This window comes from Drosophila persimilis, unplaced genomic scaffold (genome assembly GCF_003286085.1).
Source record: "Drosophila persimilis strain 14011-0111.01,24,50 unplaced genomic scaffold, DperRS2 tig00000000-arrow-pilon, whole genome shotgun sequence".
In the NCBI taxonomy this organism is placed as follows: domain Eukaryota; kingdom Metazoa; phylum Arthropoda; class Insecta; order Diptera; family Drosophilidae; genus Drosophila; species Drosophila persimilis.
In genome coordinates, this window is record NW_020825288.1 from 10494968 (window position 1) to 10514432 (window position 19465).

General features: G+C 45.5%; 3 protein-coding genes across 3 annotated transcripts; all 3 read right to left on the reverse strand.

Moving 5' to 3' along the window:
• Window positions 1-4168: 4168 nt before the first annotated feature.
• On the reverse strand, window positions 4169-4880 carry LOC113567432. The gene is made up of 2 exons (XM_026995245.1): window positions 4837-4880; window positions 4169-4728 (listed from the first exon to the last, which is right to left on the reverse strand). Exons 1-2 carry the CDS (start codon window positions 4876-4878, stop codon window positions 4201-4203), a joined length of 570 nt encoding a protein of 189 aa, XP_026851046.1. The 5' UTR covers window positions 4879-4880; the 3' UTR covers window positions 4169-4200.
• Window positions 4881-5416: 536 nt separating this feature from the next.
• Window positions 5417-8508, reverse strand: LOC6588069. Its single transcript, XM_026984496.1, has 3 exons — window positions 8441-8508; window positions 7913-8381; window positions 5417-5877 (listed from the first exon to the last, which is right to left on the reverse strand). The coding sequence occupies exons 1-3, from the start codon at window positions 8483-8485 to the stop codon at window positions 5417-5419; spliced, it is 975 nt and encodes a 324-aa protein (XP_026840297.1). The 5' UTR covers window positions 8486-8508.
• Window positions 8509-10119: 1611 nt separating this feature from the next.
• Window positions 10120-11753, reverse strand: LOC113564946. Its single transcript, XM_026984558.1, has 2 exons — window positions 11693-11753; window positions 10120-11584 (listed from the first exon to the last, which is right to left on the reverse strand). Exons 1-2 carry the CDS (start codon window positions 11738-11740, stop codon window positions 10307-10309), a joined length of 1326 nt encoding a protein of 441 aa, XP_026840359.1. The 5' UTR covers window positions 11741-11753; the 3' UTR covers window positions 10120-10306.
• Window positions 11754-19465: the final 7712 nt, after the last annotated feature.

The following is a 19465-nucleotide window of genomic DNA, read 5'->3' on the forward strand; positions in this document are numbered from 1 at the left end:
AACCCTTGAGAGCGTGGACTCCTGCGAGGCATTCAACAGCATTCCGAATCCATAGAGGAGACAGAGAGAGAGAGAGTAAAGATCAAGTGAAGGGTGCAATGCGAGAGATCCAAAGTAAAAGGATTGCCACACTCTCAGTCGCTGTCGCTGTCGCTGTCGACGCTGGCATAGGCGTAGGCCAAGGCATAGGCAAGGCGCTGCTGCCCCAAGAGGTGACGGCAGTTCATTGAACTGAGAGATCCCCATCCCATCGGCATCCAGGCAGAGGCGCAGGCAACAGGCACAGACATAGGAGGCACAGGCACAGGCTCACACACACAGATGCAACAACGATCTGTGCTGTGGGATAGGACAACGACTGTCAGCCTGTATCTGTGGATACAGTGTGTGAGTGTGTGAGTGTGTGCTTGTGTGTGGCCGCGGCCAAGGAGTTTTTCCTGCTTTTCTTGTCGCATCCTACAGCCAGGCCAGAGAGGCTTCGGCCATAAACAGGCGGCGGCAGCGGCACAAACAGAGACAGAAACAGGGACTGGGACCTGGGACCTGGGACCTGAGACCTGGGACTGGAGACCGGGACCAAGACTGAGACTGAGGCTGTGGCTGGAAGAAATCGTCGGTTTTATTATTACAGCTATTTGCTGCACCGCATCCACGTCCGCAGAAGCAGGAAGGAAATTGCGTACGCTATGACAACGTCGAGGAGGCGACGATGACGATGACGGCGGCAATCCTCGGTCGCTCTCTCTCTCTCTGGCATTTTCCCCCCAGTAAAAATAGATACAAATATGTATGTCTGTGTCTGTGTCTGTGTCTGTGTCTGTGTGTGTGTTTGTATCTATCGGCAATTTGTGGGATAGACAAAGGAACAGGAATTTGCCTCTAATGAGAATTCCGTTCAAGCTAAAATGTTCATGCCTTTCGGACTGGATCTCTCCTTGGGTTGATTGATTTACATAAAAATAAACCAAATTGGAGAAGGAATTTCCCAATTTATCGAGATCGAGATCTCTCTGTGGATATTTTTAGGTGAGTGACGACTTTTCGATGTGTTCGATGGCAAATTAATTGATTTTCTATGGAGATTTAGGGTCCCCCGACCCGTCCCGTCCTCCGTCCAGATCAATTAAAGTCCTGTCCCACCAAGGAACTTCTACCGATCTGCGGGTATTTCATTTCGAATTGTGAATCGTAATGAAGATTGACAAACCCACACATTGACTGGCAAGAGTACGGAAATAGCCTTAACTTACCCCCAAATGAGGCAACGTTGCAACCCCCGAGAAGAAGCGTGGACCCACATAAAGACGGAAATAGACCACCGCCAGCATTCGCCCAGAAGGAGGCTGCTACCGATCGGAGCACACCCCGCCCACCGCACCCTTGTCACGCTCTAGGGGTTAAGTCAACCCCTGCCGCGCTCCTGGGACTCCTTGCCTCGCTGTTTATGTTTGTCCATCGATTAACAGATTTTTATCGCCGGGCAGCCCACAAATTACTCAACACCAAGAAGCAACACCAACTCGTAAAGACTCGTAGGAGGATAGGATTGTAGAGGATCGTTAGGGGATCGTATTACTTGTGCGTGGGCGTGTCCTGCTGTTGTTGCTGTTGCTGCTGTTGCTGTTCGGGGAACACACGCGTATCGCAGCACGCACATCTACGAGGATTTCGGGAATCTCGGGATCCTTTTGTCTCAAGTCCACGTGATCGGCAAGCGTCCTCAGTCCTCAGTCCTCAGTCTTTGCTGACTTCATCAGTCCTTTATTGTCCCCGGCTTTTCTATTCATTTACCTTCTGTCTTTCGATTGTTCTCACTGACTTTTCTTATCCTGCATCTGTATGCCTCTTTTTATCTTCATTTGCCTGCGCTTATTGTTTGGTTTGCCTTTGTTTGGGTTTTGATATTTCTCTGGGTTTACCATTGGGACTTTTCCAGCCCAACGTTCAATGAACTATGCCCGAGGATACGCTCAAATCGATTGCTATTTCTAATTAGAAATATAATCTAATAAGGTGGAACGATCTTGTGGATAGTTATGTGCAACCAAGTAGCGGAAAGTCAAGGGAAATTAAGCTGAGACTTCTCTCTCTTCCATCATTCGTTCCCAGACATAGTCGTTCTCGTATCGATCCTGCCCCCATTCGAATGTATTATGCATACACGATCCTGCATAATTCCCATTGATGATGCGACTTGCAGCCTGACGCGTGTTTGTTTCGATTGAAAGAAAATTATAAATTGAATTCGCTTTTCGACCTCAATTAAGGCTATCAGGCAGCCGGGCCATCGGGGGCGATCCTTTTGGCGCAGAGTACCAGCAGAATCAGCTTTTTATTCTGAATTTTTAATTAAATGTAATTAGGGGAATAGCTGTATGAAGGCGAGGGTTGATCCTGCTGAGAGTCGCTTTGCCCATGCGCCCCAAGCGGATTTCCCTGCGGCGATTTTCCCATGGCAACGACTCAAAGACTCACACAAGACACGAAGCAGCGGCAGACGAGGAGGCAGTAGCAGAGGCAGTGGCAGGGGCAGGGGCAGAGGCAGAAGGAGGAGAGAGAAATCGTGCATTGAACCCTTTGTATTTCTTACGCAGAAAGAGTGGGAGAAAAAAAAGAGAGTCCGGGATGCAGCCACTTGGCTGCAGCTCCACATGCACCCATTTCCATTTCCATTTTCATTCACATGCTCGTTTTTTTTTTTTTCTTTCTTTTTTGCTGCTGCTGCTGGCCCTCCCCCTGCCCGCAGGGAGCTCCATGCGACTGCTAATGGATTCTACGCGGCCTCTCTCTCTCTCTCTCTCTCTTTATCACTTGAGCACTCCATGGCACTCCATGGTACTATCCCACTGTATGATACGACTATCCCACTGTACGAGTGAAGAGGCCAAGAGGCGACCGACGACCGACGAGCGACTCCTCCTGGCAGTGACTTCCCTTCCGAGGCGAATGCACTTTGCCAGCGCCAAAGGTTTTGCTTTTCTTTTCTGTTCTGCTTTTTTCCAGCTCTTTTTCTTGGTGTTCTCTTTCTCCTATTTGCCCCTTGGCCTATCGCACGTTTTTCTCCCGCTTTTCCACAGGGCTAGGAAAAACTAGGAGACTACCTCCCTGCCTCTGCCTTTGCAGTGTATTATTTACGCCCTGCCCCATTCTGCGTCCGTCGTCGGGTCGATGGTGATAAGCCGCCGCTGCGGTCTTCCGCCCATTCCAGGAGGATTCTGAAGTCATTGTCGGACAATGTCCCAGACTTTGTTGTTGTTGTTGTTGTTGTTGTTGTTGCTCGGTGGGTAAATAAATAACCATTTGCTGCTGATAACAAACGGAAGAGCCGCATGGTCAACGCCCCCTCCCAAAGAATGCGCTGATAATGCAGCGGGGACGATAGTGGACGATTTCCTTCGATCCTTCGATGCAAAGTTATTGATTTTATTATCAGAGGGAATGTCAAAGAGCGATATCCAGGGCAGGATATACATATTTAAATGTTATAATTAAGATTGTTGCCACCCCTGCGCAGATACGCAGATACGCAAAGATAAAGATAACCAATCCTGTCCTCCTGTGATAACCAGGACGCTTATCGGCTATTGATTTTTCCTTATCAGCAGCGACAACAGGACTCACTCTGTCCTCCCCCACTCAGATAAGGCCTGTCTCTGTGAAAGATTTTCTTTTCCGAATTTTTCCAAATTTTTCCAAATTTTTGCTGCTTTGTTTGTATGTTTATGAGGGCTGTTCTTACCTTGGCCAAATGCTGCTGTTACCTTGCCCAAAAAGCGTGAGCAACGCTGGCAAGCTGCTCCAATTATTTATGAAAAATCGCTGCGCTCGTATGTATGTGTATGGAAGCGCTGCTGTTGCTACATTTCAGGCGGCACGGCACGGCACGGCATGGCACGGCACTGCACAGCACTTCTTGCTAACTCAGTAAACTAAGACCCTCTACCAGTACACGAGTGTGTCTGTAATGTGGATACCCCAACCCAATCCCAAGTACACAATTGGGTCATCGGTTGTGACAGTTTCGCGAAATGCAACAGCAAATGAACGGTGGCAGCAGAAATGCAACAGCAGCACTTGAGAGCTGAACTTCTTTCGTTCTTGCGGCCCGAAACGAAGGTGAGCGACGTGCCACTTTTCGTCTGCACAGAAAACACCAGTAGCCCCTGAATTACAAAATTACTCGAAACGAATTTATAGTAATTACAATAGTACTAGTGGGACTAGTGGGGCGAACGATATCATAGAAAATACAAATTGAATCGCAATCAATGGATCGTCCGCTCCTGAAGTGTCGTTAGAATCTTCATCAGAGACATTACACTCAGCAAACTCTGTATCAGAGCTGCCAGATCCTGCAGCATCCTTCTTATTCCCTTCTACATCCCTTTCTTGTTGTAAGTCAGCCCTTCTCCTGCACTTGATGCCGCGTGGATTGCCAGCATTCTGTTTCGCTTGGAACTCCGGTAATTGACTTCTCAATTCATAGGGCAAGCTTTCGTCATCCGCCAACATTTGGCGTTGTGCTGGGGGAATAAGCTCAAAATCCAGCATACGCTGGCGTGAGGACTCCTCGGGTGTGGGCTGCAATCCTTTGGGACCCATATATAGGGCGAACTCACGCATCGATTGGATGGCACTCCTAGACTGCGCAGTCATCGATAGGGTAAGACGTGGACGACCATTTCGACCAATTGTGGCCGCCTCCACCACGAAGGAAAACGATGATGCCTGTACAGTGTACACCACACCACACCACACCGCACCGAAGAGAAGAGAAGTGGAGTTTCGGATAATATAAAGAATAAAAAAACGATAAAAGTCCACTCCCGAACTCACGCTGATTAGACAGGTGATGCCAAAAACAAGATAATTTTTCATCATGTGCCTCTCAGGAGATGCTTCCCAATTGTTTGTATAAATGTGTTCCAAATGTTTCAAGATCACAAAATGTTTTCGAAATTTAATGCAAAGGTCTATCGATTGTAGTATTATTGTATCTATCGAATCCATTTCAACCGCCAAAACTGACGTTTTTGCTCAAGTCAAATAATTCTTTCTGTTTCATCTGCTGTGCACCTTGGGATTTTTCCTTTTTTTTTGTTTTGGGATAAATACAATTTTGTTGTTCTTGTTCTAAATTATCAATACTTCAACTAATCAACTAATTTATCGTGGAAATCTATGGTGAACGAGCTCCTCAGTCACACGCCAGAGTGACTCACTCTGCTCGAAGAAGAGTGTGTGGGAGCTACATATATCAACTATATATCTTTCTTCTGAGTGTTACATACATTCAATTGCTCCACACGCCTAGTATACCCGTATAATCTTTGAGTAACCAAAACAAATATTTTCAGATTTATTTCATTCACACTACACTGGGAATGGGAATAACGGACGGATGGTATGGGTGGTATTACTCGGTGTTATACCAACGGTGGAGAGGATAATTGGGTACCAAATAGTCCATCCGCATATTTCGCAATAGAGAGCAGTGCATGTACGCGTACCAATCGTCTAAGTCCGCGGTGTGGCAGTTCTCGGATCTGCCATCTTTGTAGATCTCCGATCTCAGATTAAGTAGGATGTTCCGGTGATTGCGTTTTTTCGTATCAATATACCGTGGAAACCATTTGTATATTCTGGGACGGTTGTAAACGGTCGACTTGCCCTGGCACACTGATCCATGAAGCTTTTCCATCCGATACTCGCCACGTTCGGGTAAATCTATCTGGACCCATGGCAACCAATTTCTGCCTTCAAACTGGAAACGAGTATCTTCCCAAACATCGCCGAAGGTGACGCCCCACGGATTGAATACCCAATTACCCATATGATCAGTCACGTATCGCGGCACGGATATGGTCATCTCTGTACCAGCTCTCTGTTCGATAGCACCAGCACCAGAATCAGCACCAGAATCAGCACCAGCACTATCACTTTCATTACCATCTTCAGCCTCCACTTCGTCATATTTTCTTGGTAGTAACTTAGTAGTTCCTTTAGTTGCTTTATCCTTGGCCTTGGCCCAGAAGTTGAGGAGACCCTTGGTGCGGAGAGGATGGACACTAATCCGTCTAGTCCACTTATTTTCCAACTGGGGTGGTCCAGTGCTGCGATGTCCTTTACGAGGTGGCGGATCGCTTCGATATACTTTGGGAAACATGCGAAGGCCCAGACCGGAGTTATCAGCCGCCATCTGCATATCCTGCTCCTGTTCCAGTCCGCCATAACTTTGCAAATCCTGGTTCTTTTCCTTTCTGGCGTCACTCTGCATATCCTGCGCCTTTTTCTGTCTGCCATAAGCAGAGTAACCAGCCGCCATCTGCATGTCCTGCCGATCCAGATATTCAGCTTCAGTGATACCCTTCATTAGCAGCTGCTCGCTATGAGGCTGTCTGGCGGAGGAGACACCAGTTTCTTCGCCCAGCTTCGTGACACCTTCATTGGCAATCATTGGCATGGTATCCCCCATAAAAGGCATCATCTGTAGGACATTATTGCACCGTGTTTATGGCATCGAATACTCTGTGGGATGGTACTTACGATCAAGCACCCAATGGCAACATACACTAGATAATTTACTTTCATCGTTCATGTATTTTTTGTGTTGTCTGTATTTTGTTTTTAGCCTTTGAGACGACTAAATGATACTACAAATATTAGCAGTACAGATGGAACAATATGCCCATGCTCCTCAGTTTCTCCTCGAAATGTCTATAGATATAGAGATTCGGTTGACGACTGTCAAGGGCTACGGGAAAAATACCCCAATATACATATCATATCATACATTAACCATATCAGTCAGGTGGAACATCTCCGATTTGCCGAGTTTGTAAAGCTCCCGTCTAAGCTCGGCGAAATATGCCGCTAGAGATATGAGATGTTCGTGAGAACCTTGTGCAGCCACTTATTGACTTATGGAAAATTCACTATCGACGATTTATCTTTGCACACCGTGCAAACCATCGATTCATTCAATCCCTCGAGGGGATTGGACATAATGCCGGAACGAGCGAGAGCACTTCACCATTCCTTCCTGCGCCATTCCCACTGCCGGCATAGGATATGCCTTCTTGTTTTTAAGAAATCCATGGTCTCTTGACATCTTCGGAATGAGCAGGTCCTTCCCTTCGCATTTCTACGTGTAGAAATCTATGGTGAACGAGCGGGAGAGTTGTGAGGCGCTGCACGGGCCGCGGCTCGTCAGAGGGCACACTCTGCTCGAAGGAGAGTATATGGGAGCTGTATCGACTGATCAAGAATATATCTTTCTTCTGAGTGTTACATACATCCAATTGCTCCACAAACCTAGTATACCCCTATAATCTTTCAGTATCAGGTATAAAAACGCATCAATATTATACACAAAACAAATATTTTCAGTTTTATTTCATTCACAACACTAGAATGGTAATGGGAATATCGGATAGATGGTATGGGTGGTATTAGTCGGTGTTATACCAACGGTGGAGAGGATAATTGGGTACCAAATAGTCCATCCGCATATTTCGCAATAGAGAGCAGTACATGTACGCGTACCAATCGTCTAAGTCCGCGGTGTGGCAGTTCTCGGATCTGCCATTTTTGTAGATCTCCTTTCTCAGATTAACTAGGATGTTCCGGTGATTGCGTTTTTTCGTATCAATATAACGTGGAAACCATTTGTATATTTTGGGAACGTTGTAAATGGTCGACTTGCCCTGGCACACTGATCCATGAAGCTTTTCCATCCGATACGCGCCAGCATCGCCATTATCTACCAGGATCCACGGCACAGAATGTTTGCCATCAAACTGGAAACGAGTATCTTCCCAAACATCCCCGAAAGTGACGCCCCACGGATTGAATACCCATTTACCCATATGATCAGTCACGTATCGCGGCACGGATATGGTCATCTCTGTACCAGCTCTCTGATCGACAGCACCAGCACCGGTACCAGAACCAGCACTAGCACCAGCACCATCACTTTCTTTGCCAGCTTCAGCCTCCACTTCGTCATATTTTCTTGGTAGTAACTTAGTAGTTCCTTTAGTTACTTTATCCTCGGCCTTGGCCCAGAAGTTGAGGAGGGGATCGACACTAGACCGTCTAGTCCACTTATTTTCCAACTGGGGTGGTCCAGTGCTGCGAGGTGCTTCACGAGGAGGCGGCTCGCTTCGATATACTATGGGAAACATGCGAAGGCCCAGATCAGAGTTATCTGCCGCCATCTGCATGTCCTGCCGATCCAGATATTCAGCTTCAGTGATACCCTTCATTAGCAGCTGCTCGCTATGAGGCTGTCTGGCGGAGGAGGCATCAGTTTCTTCGCTCAGTTTCGTGACACCTTCATTGGCTATCATTGGCATGGTATCCCCCATAAAAGGCATCATCTGTAGGACATTATTGCACCGTGTTTATGGCATCGAATACTCTGTGGGATGGTACTTACGATCAAGCACCCAATGGCAACATACACTAGATAATTTACTTTCATCGTTCATGTATTTTTTGTGCTGTGTCTGTATTTTGTTTTTAGCCTTTGGAATAATATGCCCAGGCTCCTCAGTTTGTGCTGACAGTTAAGGGCTACGGGAAAGATACCCCGATATAAATATCAGTATGAAAGCTGTGAAACCCACTTCAGAAGGAGTGAGTGGAAAGTCCTTCGATAAAGTGTTGTTGTCGAGTGTTGTCACAAAACAGATATTCCGCATCCATTTTTTTTTTGATTTCGACAGACTACAAAGGAGATAGTAACTGGCGAATCAGGCGCCTTTCTTTGCCTTGAACAACAGACGATAGCCGATTTGGTGCAGCGGATAATGTGGAATCATGTACTCCATCCGCTGATTGCGCATGAGGGCGCAGTATTGATAATCCTTCCATTTAACCATTGTAGTTTTGTGGCACAACTCCGATTTGCCGAATTTGAACAGCTCCCGCCTAAGCTCGACGAAGATTGGCCGCTGGGTGTATGTGATGTTTGTGAGAACCTTGTGCAGCCACTTAACGACTCTTGGAAAATTCATTATCGACGATCTATCTTTGCACACCGTGCTGATATTTTTCGTGTTTGATGGATAGTAGTCCTCGAGGGGATTGGACATAACGCCGGCACGAGCGAGCGCACTTCTCCACTCCTCCCTGCGCGTGTCCTTCCAACTGCCGGCATAGGATATGGCTTCTCTAAATCCGCTGTCCCCTTGTTTGTTAAGAAAGCCAAAGCCTCTTGGTGTCTTCGGTCCGAGTAGGTCCTTGAAGCCCATATTTTGCTCAGCAGCATCTGATTTTTTCGCCAGATCTTCAATCTCCTCCACATCGTCATCATCTCGATCCTCTTCGTCTTCTGCTTCTGGTTCTGGTAATAATTCTGGGTCTGGGTCTAATTGTGTAACCTTCAACTCCTTTCTGGCACTGCTTACTGTACTCAATTTATTTTCCATCACTTCTTCTTCATCCTTGTCTGATCCCTCCTCGTCGTCTTCCTGATCCATCGCAAGTACATCGTCAACTGGCTTTTCTTGGGATTGGACTACATCTCCACCTTCTCCGTCGCCGTCGCCGTCTCTTGCTCTTGTCTTTTCTTGAGCTTCGTTAACTACTACCTCTCCCTCTCCTCCTCCTCCTCCTCCTCCTCCTCCCTCTCCTTCTCCGTCCCTTGCTCTAGGCTTTCGTTTCTCGTCATAGTTCTTAGTAGATCTATGCGAAGAAGTGATGTCCCCCGTTGTGTTTATTGCTCCCGTATACTCCCTCTTGGTTTGAGCATTGGCAAATGAGGGAATTTGGAAGAGTCGGATACCCCGACCAGCACTTATCGAATCTTTTGCCTGGTCGCTCAACCCAAGATCATAGTCGACCACCAGTCTGCTGCGATTACCAGCTATTTCCATCATGTGCGATGTATTCACTGGGTAAGTGCCTTGCGGTCCGACTAGATGACGGCGATTCAAGGGAATCGTCTAAAAGGATTTGAATGATTGGTTGAATGGTTTATCAAACTGTTTTTTTGATCGACTTACGGTAATAAAGCAACAGAGGCAGAGGAAAACCATCACGCTTATCTTGTACATTTTCGAGTATCCTAATTGTTTTATTCACAGCAAATTTAAGAAATAAATAACTCGAATATGCACATGTAACACTATGAATTTTTATATTGGAAATGAGACTATTCCACAATTCCATTGGGGAATGAAAGAACAATGTATACTATGATAAAACAAAATCAATGCAGATCAAAAGATCATCAGATGATCAGATCAAAAAATAGCAGCAGGACCCTCCATGGTGTTTAGTTTCAGCTTTAGCAGCACTATTATGGACCTGGTTGGACCTGGTGGTAGGGATATTTGGGTACCAACGACTCCATCATCATGTGGCGCATTATCATACATTTCAAAAACATTTGAACTGGAACCGAATCCGAACTGTGGCAGAATAACAATGGCATACCCGATGTGCCATTTGCCTTTCGAAATGCAGGGTAAAGGCGCCTCTTGCCGTACGGCTTTTTATAGATATGGGGCTTAATATAGTTCATAACCATATCCGTTCCACTAATGGTTGATTTGTTCCAGCACACGGTGTTTATCTTCCCATCATCGGGATAGAACTCCATTATTGGACTCGACTCTAGGCGTATTCTAGGTTGTCGGCTTTGGTGCTGGAAATGGTAACGCGTGTCCTTCCACACAGGTGCTTCGGTATGTATCATTTGATCATCTTCCAGTACCGCGTCCATCATCAACACGTTCTGCGGACTCACCAGATATTTCATCGGTATTGTAAGCTCCATGGGAATTTCACGGGTGGTTTTTTGTACCTGGCTTCTGAATCCGGATGGGGGGCTACTGAGGTTTTGAAAATATGTGATCGGACCAGGATCCAGCAGCATCAGTCCTAGATTTCTGGTTGCTGGAACCGTGGAAGCGTTCGATGTCACTCCGATTTTCCGTGTCTTTCGATCATCGACCCCAACGCTCCGATGGATTGACGTCAAGGACGTCGTGCGTCTTATTTGGGAACGATTTTTAGTCTGCGGTCTGCCCTCGCCTTTAATATGAGATTTTTGTATTGATGACGCACTGAGGTTTTGAGCATTTGTGGCCGGACGCGGATCCAGCAGCAACAGTCCTTGATTTCTGGTTGCTGGAAACATGGAAGTATTCGGAGTTACTCCGATTTTCCGTGTTTTTGGATCCTTAGCGCCAACGCTCAGACGGGTTGAGCTTAAAGGAACCACGACCCGTACGTGGGAACGCTTTTTACTCAGCCTTTTGTCTTCGTTTTCTTTTTCGATATTAATATCTGATTTGCGTCCTGATGGGGTACTGAAGTTTTGAGAATTTGTGGTCGGACGAAGATCCAGCAGCACCAGCCTCTTTTCATTTCCGATTCCTTGGACCTTTGCTTTTCTGTTGGAATCAAATGTTTTCGATCTAAAATACCACCAGTCATGAGTTGTGGAATTAACTTTGGAAATGGCAAGTCCCTTGGATGTGGTTGTCCGTGGCGGGTGTTTGAAGAAGCTTGAAGAAGGCTTTAAGTGGACACGAACCGTGGACGCTGGCAGTGTAGGTGCGGCTCTGATTATCTGCATTTATTCGGGAAAGAGATAAGTTTAGTAACGTTCAAAAATTATGGAATGGAAATGGAAATACATTCGAACCACCCCCCTCCAACACCATCCACGGGTACTTACGCAGATCAGGCAACCCATGAACAGGGCAAAAAACAAATGGTTCAACATTCAGGACAACCCTTACCGATTTCACTGTCAATTTAAAACACTAAGAGTTTCCCTGTGAAGATTTCAATTGTACACAAATGGCAACAAATATTTAAATTCTGTCAGTAAATTGGGTATACAATTGAAGGGCATACTAAGGGAGGTTTCATTGCTGCCATTGAATTGTCTTACCGACTTTCCTTCACTTTCACAATCGAACATTGAGTTGGATGGATTGCACACTCTATATAATCTCTATAGAGATTTGTGCTTTAGCTCATTCAGTTGGCGAATGGGAAAGGAATGAGTGGGAAGTCCTTAGGGACAGTAAGAGTGTTGCAAATTGAAAGACATATATTCGGCATCGACTTTATTTGACTTTCACAGACTACAAAGGATATAGTACGTGGTGAATCAGGCGCCTTTCTTTGCCTTGAACAACAGACGATAGCCGAGATTTGGTGCAGCCTCTCCAAAGATCAGCAGAACACTCCATGGTGTTCTGTTTCAGTTCCAGTTCCAGTTTTCCGATCCAGATTTACAAAACAGGCCTACTGTGGACCTGCTTGGACCTGGTGGTATGGATATTTGGGCATCACAGACTCAAAGGCCATGTGGCGATTAGTGGTGCATTCCAGAAATGAAAAGACAGAAGTTTGGTCAGCGGTGTGGCAATAAACTAGGAGTTTAATGCGGGTTAAATCGTCCCGCCATTTCCTGTCAAGGTTTCTTTTGCCGTAGGACTTCTGATAGATATAGGGCTTAATAAAGCTCGTAACAATATCCGTTCCCATGATTGTTGACGCATCCCTGCACACGACATCTATATTCTTATCTTCGGGGTAGTACTCCAGCAATGGATTGGACTCTAAGCGGAGTCGGGGCTGTCGGCTGTTGTGCTGGAAATGGTACCGCGTGTCCATCCACACAGGTGGGTCGGTGTATACTATTGTATTAGTCTTTAGGTAATGGTCAATATCCTCATCCTCCTCATCCTCCTCCTCATCCTCCTCATCCTCCTTATCTTCTTCTTCTTCCTCCTCCTCCTCCTCCTCCTCCTCCTCGTCGTTCTCCTCCTCCGCATTCCTGGGCAGATATTTGATCGCCTTCTCGTACTTTGCTCTGGCCAGATATTTCATTGGTATTGTAAGCTCCACGGGAATAGAAATATTACGGTGTATTTTATGTCCGTTTGCGTTTGCGACCAGTTTTCTGGTTGAACGCCTCATACTCATCTGCCTGCTTTTTTTGGGCCCGGATGGGCTACTGAGGCCCATCAGTAATAGCCCTTGATTTCTGGTTGGAGTCAGTCGGCTCTTCCATGTCTCTGGACGCTTAATCGTAGAGTGCGGACGGCTTGACCTCAAAGGAGTTTGGGCAGGCTTCTTAGTCTGAATTCTGTCTTTGGTTTTTTCTTCGCCATCAATATTAGATTTGAGTCCGGGTAAACTACGGTTGCCTTGAGCATTTTTGGTCGAGCGATGAACCAGCACCAGCCCTAGATTTCTGGTTTCTGGGACACTGGAAACGTACGGAATCAATGTGTTTTTTCGAGTCTTTGGATACTTGGACCCGAGGCTTGAATGGTTCGAGCTTAAAGGCGCCGTGATCCTAGCTCCAAGTCTCTGAAGGATTGAGCTTAAAACAGGCTTGAGCTTGACAGGATCGGTGGGTGCCCTGAGCGTGTTCCGAAGTGCAGTCGGGGCGGGATTTGTGGCAACATATGCCACAAAAGCGCTGTTTTGTCTGCCGCCTTCGGGGACTTTTGTTTCGGTGATTGAATTATATGTGGATCCTGATGGGGTCCAGTCAACTTCAGCCACTGTTGTTCGACTAACATGCAACAGCGTTGGAGGCTGGAACTGGTCACGATCGGTGGATGATGGAAGTGTAGGTGCGGCTCTGATTATCTGCATTTTTTCGGGATAGAAATAAGTACATATGTACATATGTATGTATATCGCGCATCGCTCAGAAATAGTGGAATGGAAAGCCATCCCCTCCCCGGGTACTCACGGAAATCAGGCATCCGATACACAGAGCAGAGACCAAGTAAATATTTGTTTGTTCAATCATTTGGGGACTCACTGCCAATTTAAGATACTAAGTGTTTCGTAGCTAAGATTCCCATTCAAAATGGAAGTTCTGTCAAGAAATAGAGTATAAAATGGAAGGGCATACTGAGAGAAGGTTCATTGCTGCCATTGATTTTTCTTACCGACTTTCCTTCACTCTCTCTCTCAATCTCTTTACCCCTTCCCTCTCTTTCCGCGTGTCTCTCATTGCGATATAGATACTCGTAGAATGCACACGGCGGAGAGCTGCCAGAAGTAACTGGAACTGGGTAACACCTTCGGAGAGACATAAAGACAGACCGACAGAGAGACAGACAGACAGACACTTGGCCAACACAAAGCCACTTGGCTGAAAAGAGCGGCTCAAGGTCATCACGCCACCACACTAACAACAAAATACACACAAACCAAAAGCAACAAACCAAAACAGAAACCAAAGTTAACCATAGCCATAGTCGATTCTCCCGTCAAAGTGATACCCCGTACTCGAAACACTCTTCTCGGCTTGAGCATGATGTTGATTTCCCATAACATAACGGATGCAGACAAATCTTGGTTTATAGAGAAGTATAGAGAACTGCCTGGATCTTCCTTCAGCATTTTCTGGTTATCAATGCTGTTGCTTTTGGTTTATTGTACAAATTTGGAGAGAACTTGGTTTTATTTTGATTCGACAAAATTAGGCAATAAACTAAAATGAAGTAATGTAAAATAATATATATAGTAATAATCTGAACCCCACACACCCATATTTGAAAGAAAATTTTCATTTTTCAGGTACTAACATAGCGAAATGAAACAGAAATTCAATTAAATATATTAAAAATATATGAGAGTCTTTTTAATGCGGCTTGTATTTAATGTAAATCTAAAACACTTTAAAACAATTATAATATTCCATTTTTAGGAAATATATTTATTCGAAAAATGAACTACTATATAATTAATTTAAATATAAAATATATTTTATCTATTTAAAAATACACATTGTTTTTGAACGGATACGAAATTAGAATAACTCAATTGATTGATTTTGGAACTGATCTCCGACAATGTCAAATGCCTCTGGCTGGCAAATAGGAACGACTGAAGGAAAATATACTGCTATACATTTGAAAATGCAGGAGTAATTAATCCGTTCTCAGTGCTTTTTCTCTGGCTGTATATCAAAAAGACTTCCATACGTCTGCTGCATAGATTTATATGTAATCTATATACCGACTGATGCTCTACAATTACAGGGTATCAAGCAACTGCAAATCTCTTGACAGCAAACGCCGTCGTTGTCCAGCTGCATCGCCAAAGAGCAGTTCAAGTCGTACTTTCAGCTATCTTCCCCGACACCCCGCTGCCCCGTCTGCCACTCTCAATGGCCTCGAATAAGCTGCAGCAACAGCAGCCGCAGCCGCAGCAGCAACAGCAAAATCGGGCTGACGAAATCACGAAGTATTTGAATTGAATGAGCCACGAACCAAAGTGCGGCCCAGAAGGGGTTGGATGGGGACCAGTGGAGGGGTGGGGTGGAGGGGTGGAGCAGTACTGAGGAGTGAAGGGGCTGCAAAAAGGCACAAAGGCAAGGCGAAGCGTGTACTAATAGATGGAGTTGTATCGCACAGAAGGGGCTCCCATCTACCATCTACACAGATCTACACGGATCTATTAAATATTTATACCACTAGTACTGGATGGACTTGATTTCCGCTTAAGCGGTTTATCACTGTACTTTAGGCAAGGCTTGAGCTGCAAAAATTTCACACAGTATTTCAATTGCACTTCAAGGGGAGTGTGCGAATGTGTGAATGGATTGTGTAGCTGTCAGATACATCTCGGAAAAATTACACCACTGTAAGACTTCCTCCGTTCTCTGTATCTCTCTCTCTCTCTGTCTCTTTTCTTCAATCGATCTTCCCTTTTATTACAAATCAATGGAATGCTAGTCGTACACTCGCTGATCAAATAAACCGAAAGCTGCTCCATGCTCCATGCTCCATGCTCCATGCCCCATGCCCCATGCCCATATACCCAGCATTGATGATCATCATCTATGGTTGTTGTCGCCTTGTGGGCGTCATCAAAGTTGCCGTTCACTTGCGATATTCCTCTCGGCTTGGTGGCGGGCTGGTGGGCGGCGCCCCAGCGACTCGACAACTGCTGTGGCTCTGTGGGGCCCTGGCTTTGGTGGCGTGCCTCGGTGGCATTTGGTGTCATTTGAAGTTAATTGCTGGGAACGGGCTCCAGCCCGGATTTGTGTCAACTCTTAAGGTTAGCCACGTAATTATGATCGTTGGCTTTTGGTGTCTTTAATTCTGTTCTTTTTTTCGATTGAAAGACATGCACATGAGAGCAGGAGAAATAGGAGTATTGTAGAAGTATTGTTGAAGCGAGAGGTCACTAGCTGTCCGATCTTGCATATATAAGAAATATATATACTTATATCCGGTACAATCAAGGCTAAATGTTTAACATGGAGCCTTATAAACCTTCATCTAAATTGAATGGCTTTGAAAAAAAAAAGAAAAAAAAAACCGAAGCTTTTAATACACTTGAAGATCAATTATTACAACATATTTTAAGTCGTTGTACCTATATATTTTTCGTTTTTAGCAAAATTTCCATCTCAAGAAAAATTATTGATCACGGATTAGTGATCGATTTCTTACGATATTTCTGCTGAACGCTGATTAACGACTACAAGTAGTACGATTATTTTCATGATGCATGAAGCATTGCTGTTTTCCATAGCTGAACTATCGAATAGAATACTCACTGAATCGGAAAGAATGAGAATTTGTTGTTAGAATTTGATGGTTACCTGAATTGGTATAAAACTCGATTGATATGAATTTCGTATCATAAGACTTAGACATTTTTGACCGATCGGCCCTATACCATCCGTAAAGTCTTGAATCTCATAGCGATATCTCTTAAATCTCTTAATGCCGCCAGATGGGTCATTCCGCCCACTGTGCGATGGCATTTACACAATATAGTCATCGGCAAGCTGTATAACAGAGAGATATCGTAATAATCCTTCGTTTTCTGTGCTGAAAGCCTCTAAGTCAAAAACTCTATTAAACGATCTCTGCTAGGGTATACGCCAAGCCAACTTTTTCCCGCTGTGCACCTCTCACCGCAGCCTCTTCACCTTTGCCCCCCGCAGCACCAACTCCTCATTCGAGTCAGCTTTTCTTTGTGCCCGCTTGGGAGTGTGAGAAAACTGCTCGAAGAGAAACATGTACAGAAAGATGGAGATGGAGGCGAAGACGTCTCGCTCGTTGTGAGTGGAGGGTCCGTCAGGGCCTGAGTCCCGTTAGACGAGGCTTGGAAAAGGGCAAAGCCACCTTACACATACACATGGGTACATGGATACATAGATACTAGATACATACGTATTTGTAGAGTTAGGATCCGCTGCAACAAAAATTGGTCTGAGGAAATGCGAGTAACCGAAACATCGATTTCGAAACATCACCCAGCCTTTCGGCTTTCATTTCGATTATGAAATCCCAAACCAAAAGATAGTGGAAAGAGAGGGAGAGAGAGAGCGAGAGAAGGAGTGAGAGAGAGGGATGCAAAGTGGTTGGTTTCCGTCTTTGCATTGAAAGTTTTCCCTGGGAAGTTTTCACTGGACCCTGAGCACTGGAGACCCTTGGACACTGGTGAGGTATTCAGGTCAAGCACTTCAATGCGTTGGGCAACAAGACGGCTTGCGTTTCAAGAGGAAATCCCTAAGAGTGTGACCCCCCCAAAAAAAGAGCAGCTGGCGATGGACACAATTCTAAATTTCGTAGTTCTTACTTTTTATTGCTAAGCTCTTTGCTTTTGTTGTGTGATTCAACATCCATTCGATTTCGTTTTGTCGGCCGACTCCTTGCTGGCAAACCAGTTTTAGAATTGGCCAAAACGCTAAATAACAAAAACAGCGGACGATATACATAGTTGTCTTCGAGAATCCCACGCAGAACGCGTTTCAGTCAGTCAGCCAGGCTTTCGTTAACAAAGTGCACGACTTTGGTCTAATAAAACAAATAGATACGACACTCAAAGATACGGATACAGATACAGATACAGATACAGATACAGATACAGATACAGAGAGGCAACCCCCCTCCCACGCACAGGCAGCACAGCGAAGGTTGGAGAGTCTCGCCTTCCTCGTGGAGAGTTTCTTAATTAAAAGCAAATTTCATCTCAAACACAGCAGCAGCGGCAGCAGCAGCAGCAGCGGCAACAACAAACAATTAAGCAATTAATTTATTTCAGCTGGTGGCACTTTGAATAGCGGGAAAAAATCAAGCCGAGTAGTAAATGGCCCGTCAGGCAGGCAAACCTGTTGATCGACAGAGGCCCCAGAGAACCCAGAACCTCGATCGACTCGTAGTCGCACTTCGCTACTTCTCGGGCAGTGCCCACAGTTACGGCCCTACCGGTGGAGAGAGATACATATGTACACCCCTTGGGACTCGCCACACGAGCACCTTGCATTTCACAAGGGAATGCAAATGGATGGATGGATGGATGCACTTGGTACGTAGTCCGCTCTGATGAATCATTTTGATTGGTGACTCATGGCTCACAATTATTGTAATTATCTATCTATTCCAACCAAATCTAACATTGAATCGAAACCATATGTATATTGGACGTTCTTAAGGGTTTATAAATAAGGCCTAAAAGTAATGCCAGGATGCCAGGCAAAATTCAAGATTTTGTGAATGATTTCCTATATACATATGTATGTATATCCATCCAATAGACGAAGAAATTAGGGATATACTGAATATCGGGTATAAAAGTAATGAAGCGGTCCTTGCCGCACGGTTCTGAAAGGCAGCCCCACAATTCCCAAAGAAACTCATTTGTGTTAAATCTGAAGGCACTTCCCCAATCGCCAGATCATTTGCTTGACCAAATGATTGACGATCTTTTCCAGGCATGATCTAATGATCCCTTAAATGGCTAAAAATAGCCCGATACGCTCCCCAGCGGGTACCTGGTTTTGGGTAACGCCCCAGTTCGCCGTTCGCTGGAGTTACCCAAGTTGTAGGTCCATTTCCACCTGGGGGACACCCCCAGCAGACCCAGCCCTATTCGATCGATGGGGAAAATATCGAGTCATTTCGGTTTCAGTTAGACGCGCGACCGAGAGAGGAGTACTTTATAGTAGAGACGCCGCCGCCGGCACGCTTCTGGCCAAAACCCGTTTTGTTTTTTTTTTTGTTTTTTTTTTTTGTAGATGGATGGATGGCATTTGGAATCGCTGTTGTTGTTGCTGCTGTTGCACTTGGAATGCGCCCGCCTCCCATGCTAGAGATTTCCCCCGCACGACGCTATTTTTAGCTGCCTCGCAGAAACTTCATTGAAATGCAATCAATTTGCAAGTGGTGCAAAGAGAGGGAGAGCGAGAGCCACCCACTTGAAAGAGAGTGCGAGAGAGAGAGTGGTGTTTTGTGCTGAGCATGCAAACGACCAGAGAGAACAGAAACCGAAAGAGCAAAAGAAAAGAGCAGAAGAAGACGACGACGACGACGACGACCACGAACACGTCGAAGAAGAAGCCGCAGCGTCGGCAGAACGAAACGAGGACGACGAAACTGCATTGTTGTCATATTTCGTAATACGCTGAGGCAGCAGCCCCTCCAAAATGCATTGCTCCAGGGAAGGGGAAGGC

Excerpts from the sequence above, each read along its gene's own strand:
- LOC6588069 (XM_026984496.1), bottom strand. The coding sequence starts at position 8,485 with ATGAAAGTAAATTATCTAGTGTATGTTGCCATTGGGTGCTTGATC. Across the intron at positions 8,382-8,440 it reads TTGCCATTGGGTGCTTGATC|ATGATGCCTTTTATGGGGGA; the intron begins GTAAGTACCATC and ends AATGTCCTACAG. Across the intron at positions 5,878-7,912 it reads TGCTGTCGATCAGAGAGCTG|GTACAGAGATGACCATATCC; the intron begins GTACAGAGATGA and ends AACAGAGAGCTG.
- LOC113567432 (XM_026995245.1), bottom strand. The coding sequence starts at position 4,878 with ATGAAAAATTATCTTGTTTTTGGCATCACCTGTCTAATCAGC. Across the intron at positions 4,729-4,836 it reads GCATCACCTGTCTAATCAGC|GCATCATCGTTTTCCTTCGT; the intron begins GTGAGTTCGGGA and ends TACACTGTACAG.
- LOC113564946 (XM_026984558.1), bottom strand. The coding sequence starts at position 11,740 with ATGTTGAACCATTTGTTTTTTGCCCTGTTCATGGGTTGCCTGATCTGC. Across the intron at positions 11,585-11,692 it reads TCATGGGTTGCCTGATCTGC|ATAATCAGAGCCGCACCTAC; the intron begins GTAAGTACCCGT and ends GAATAAATGCAG.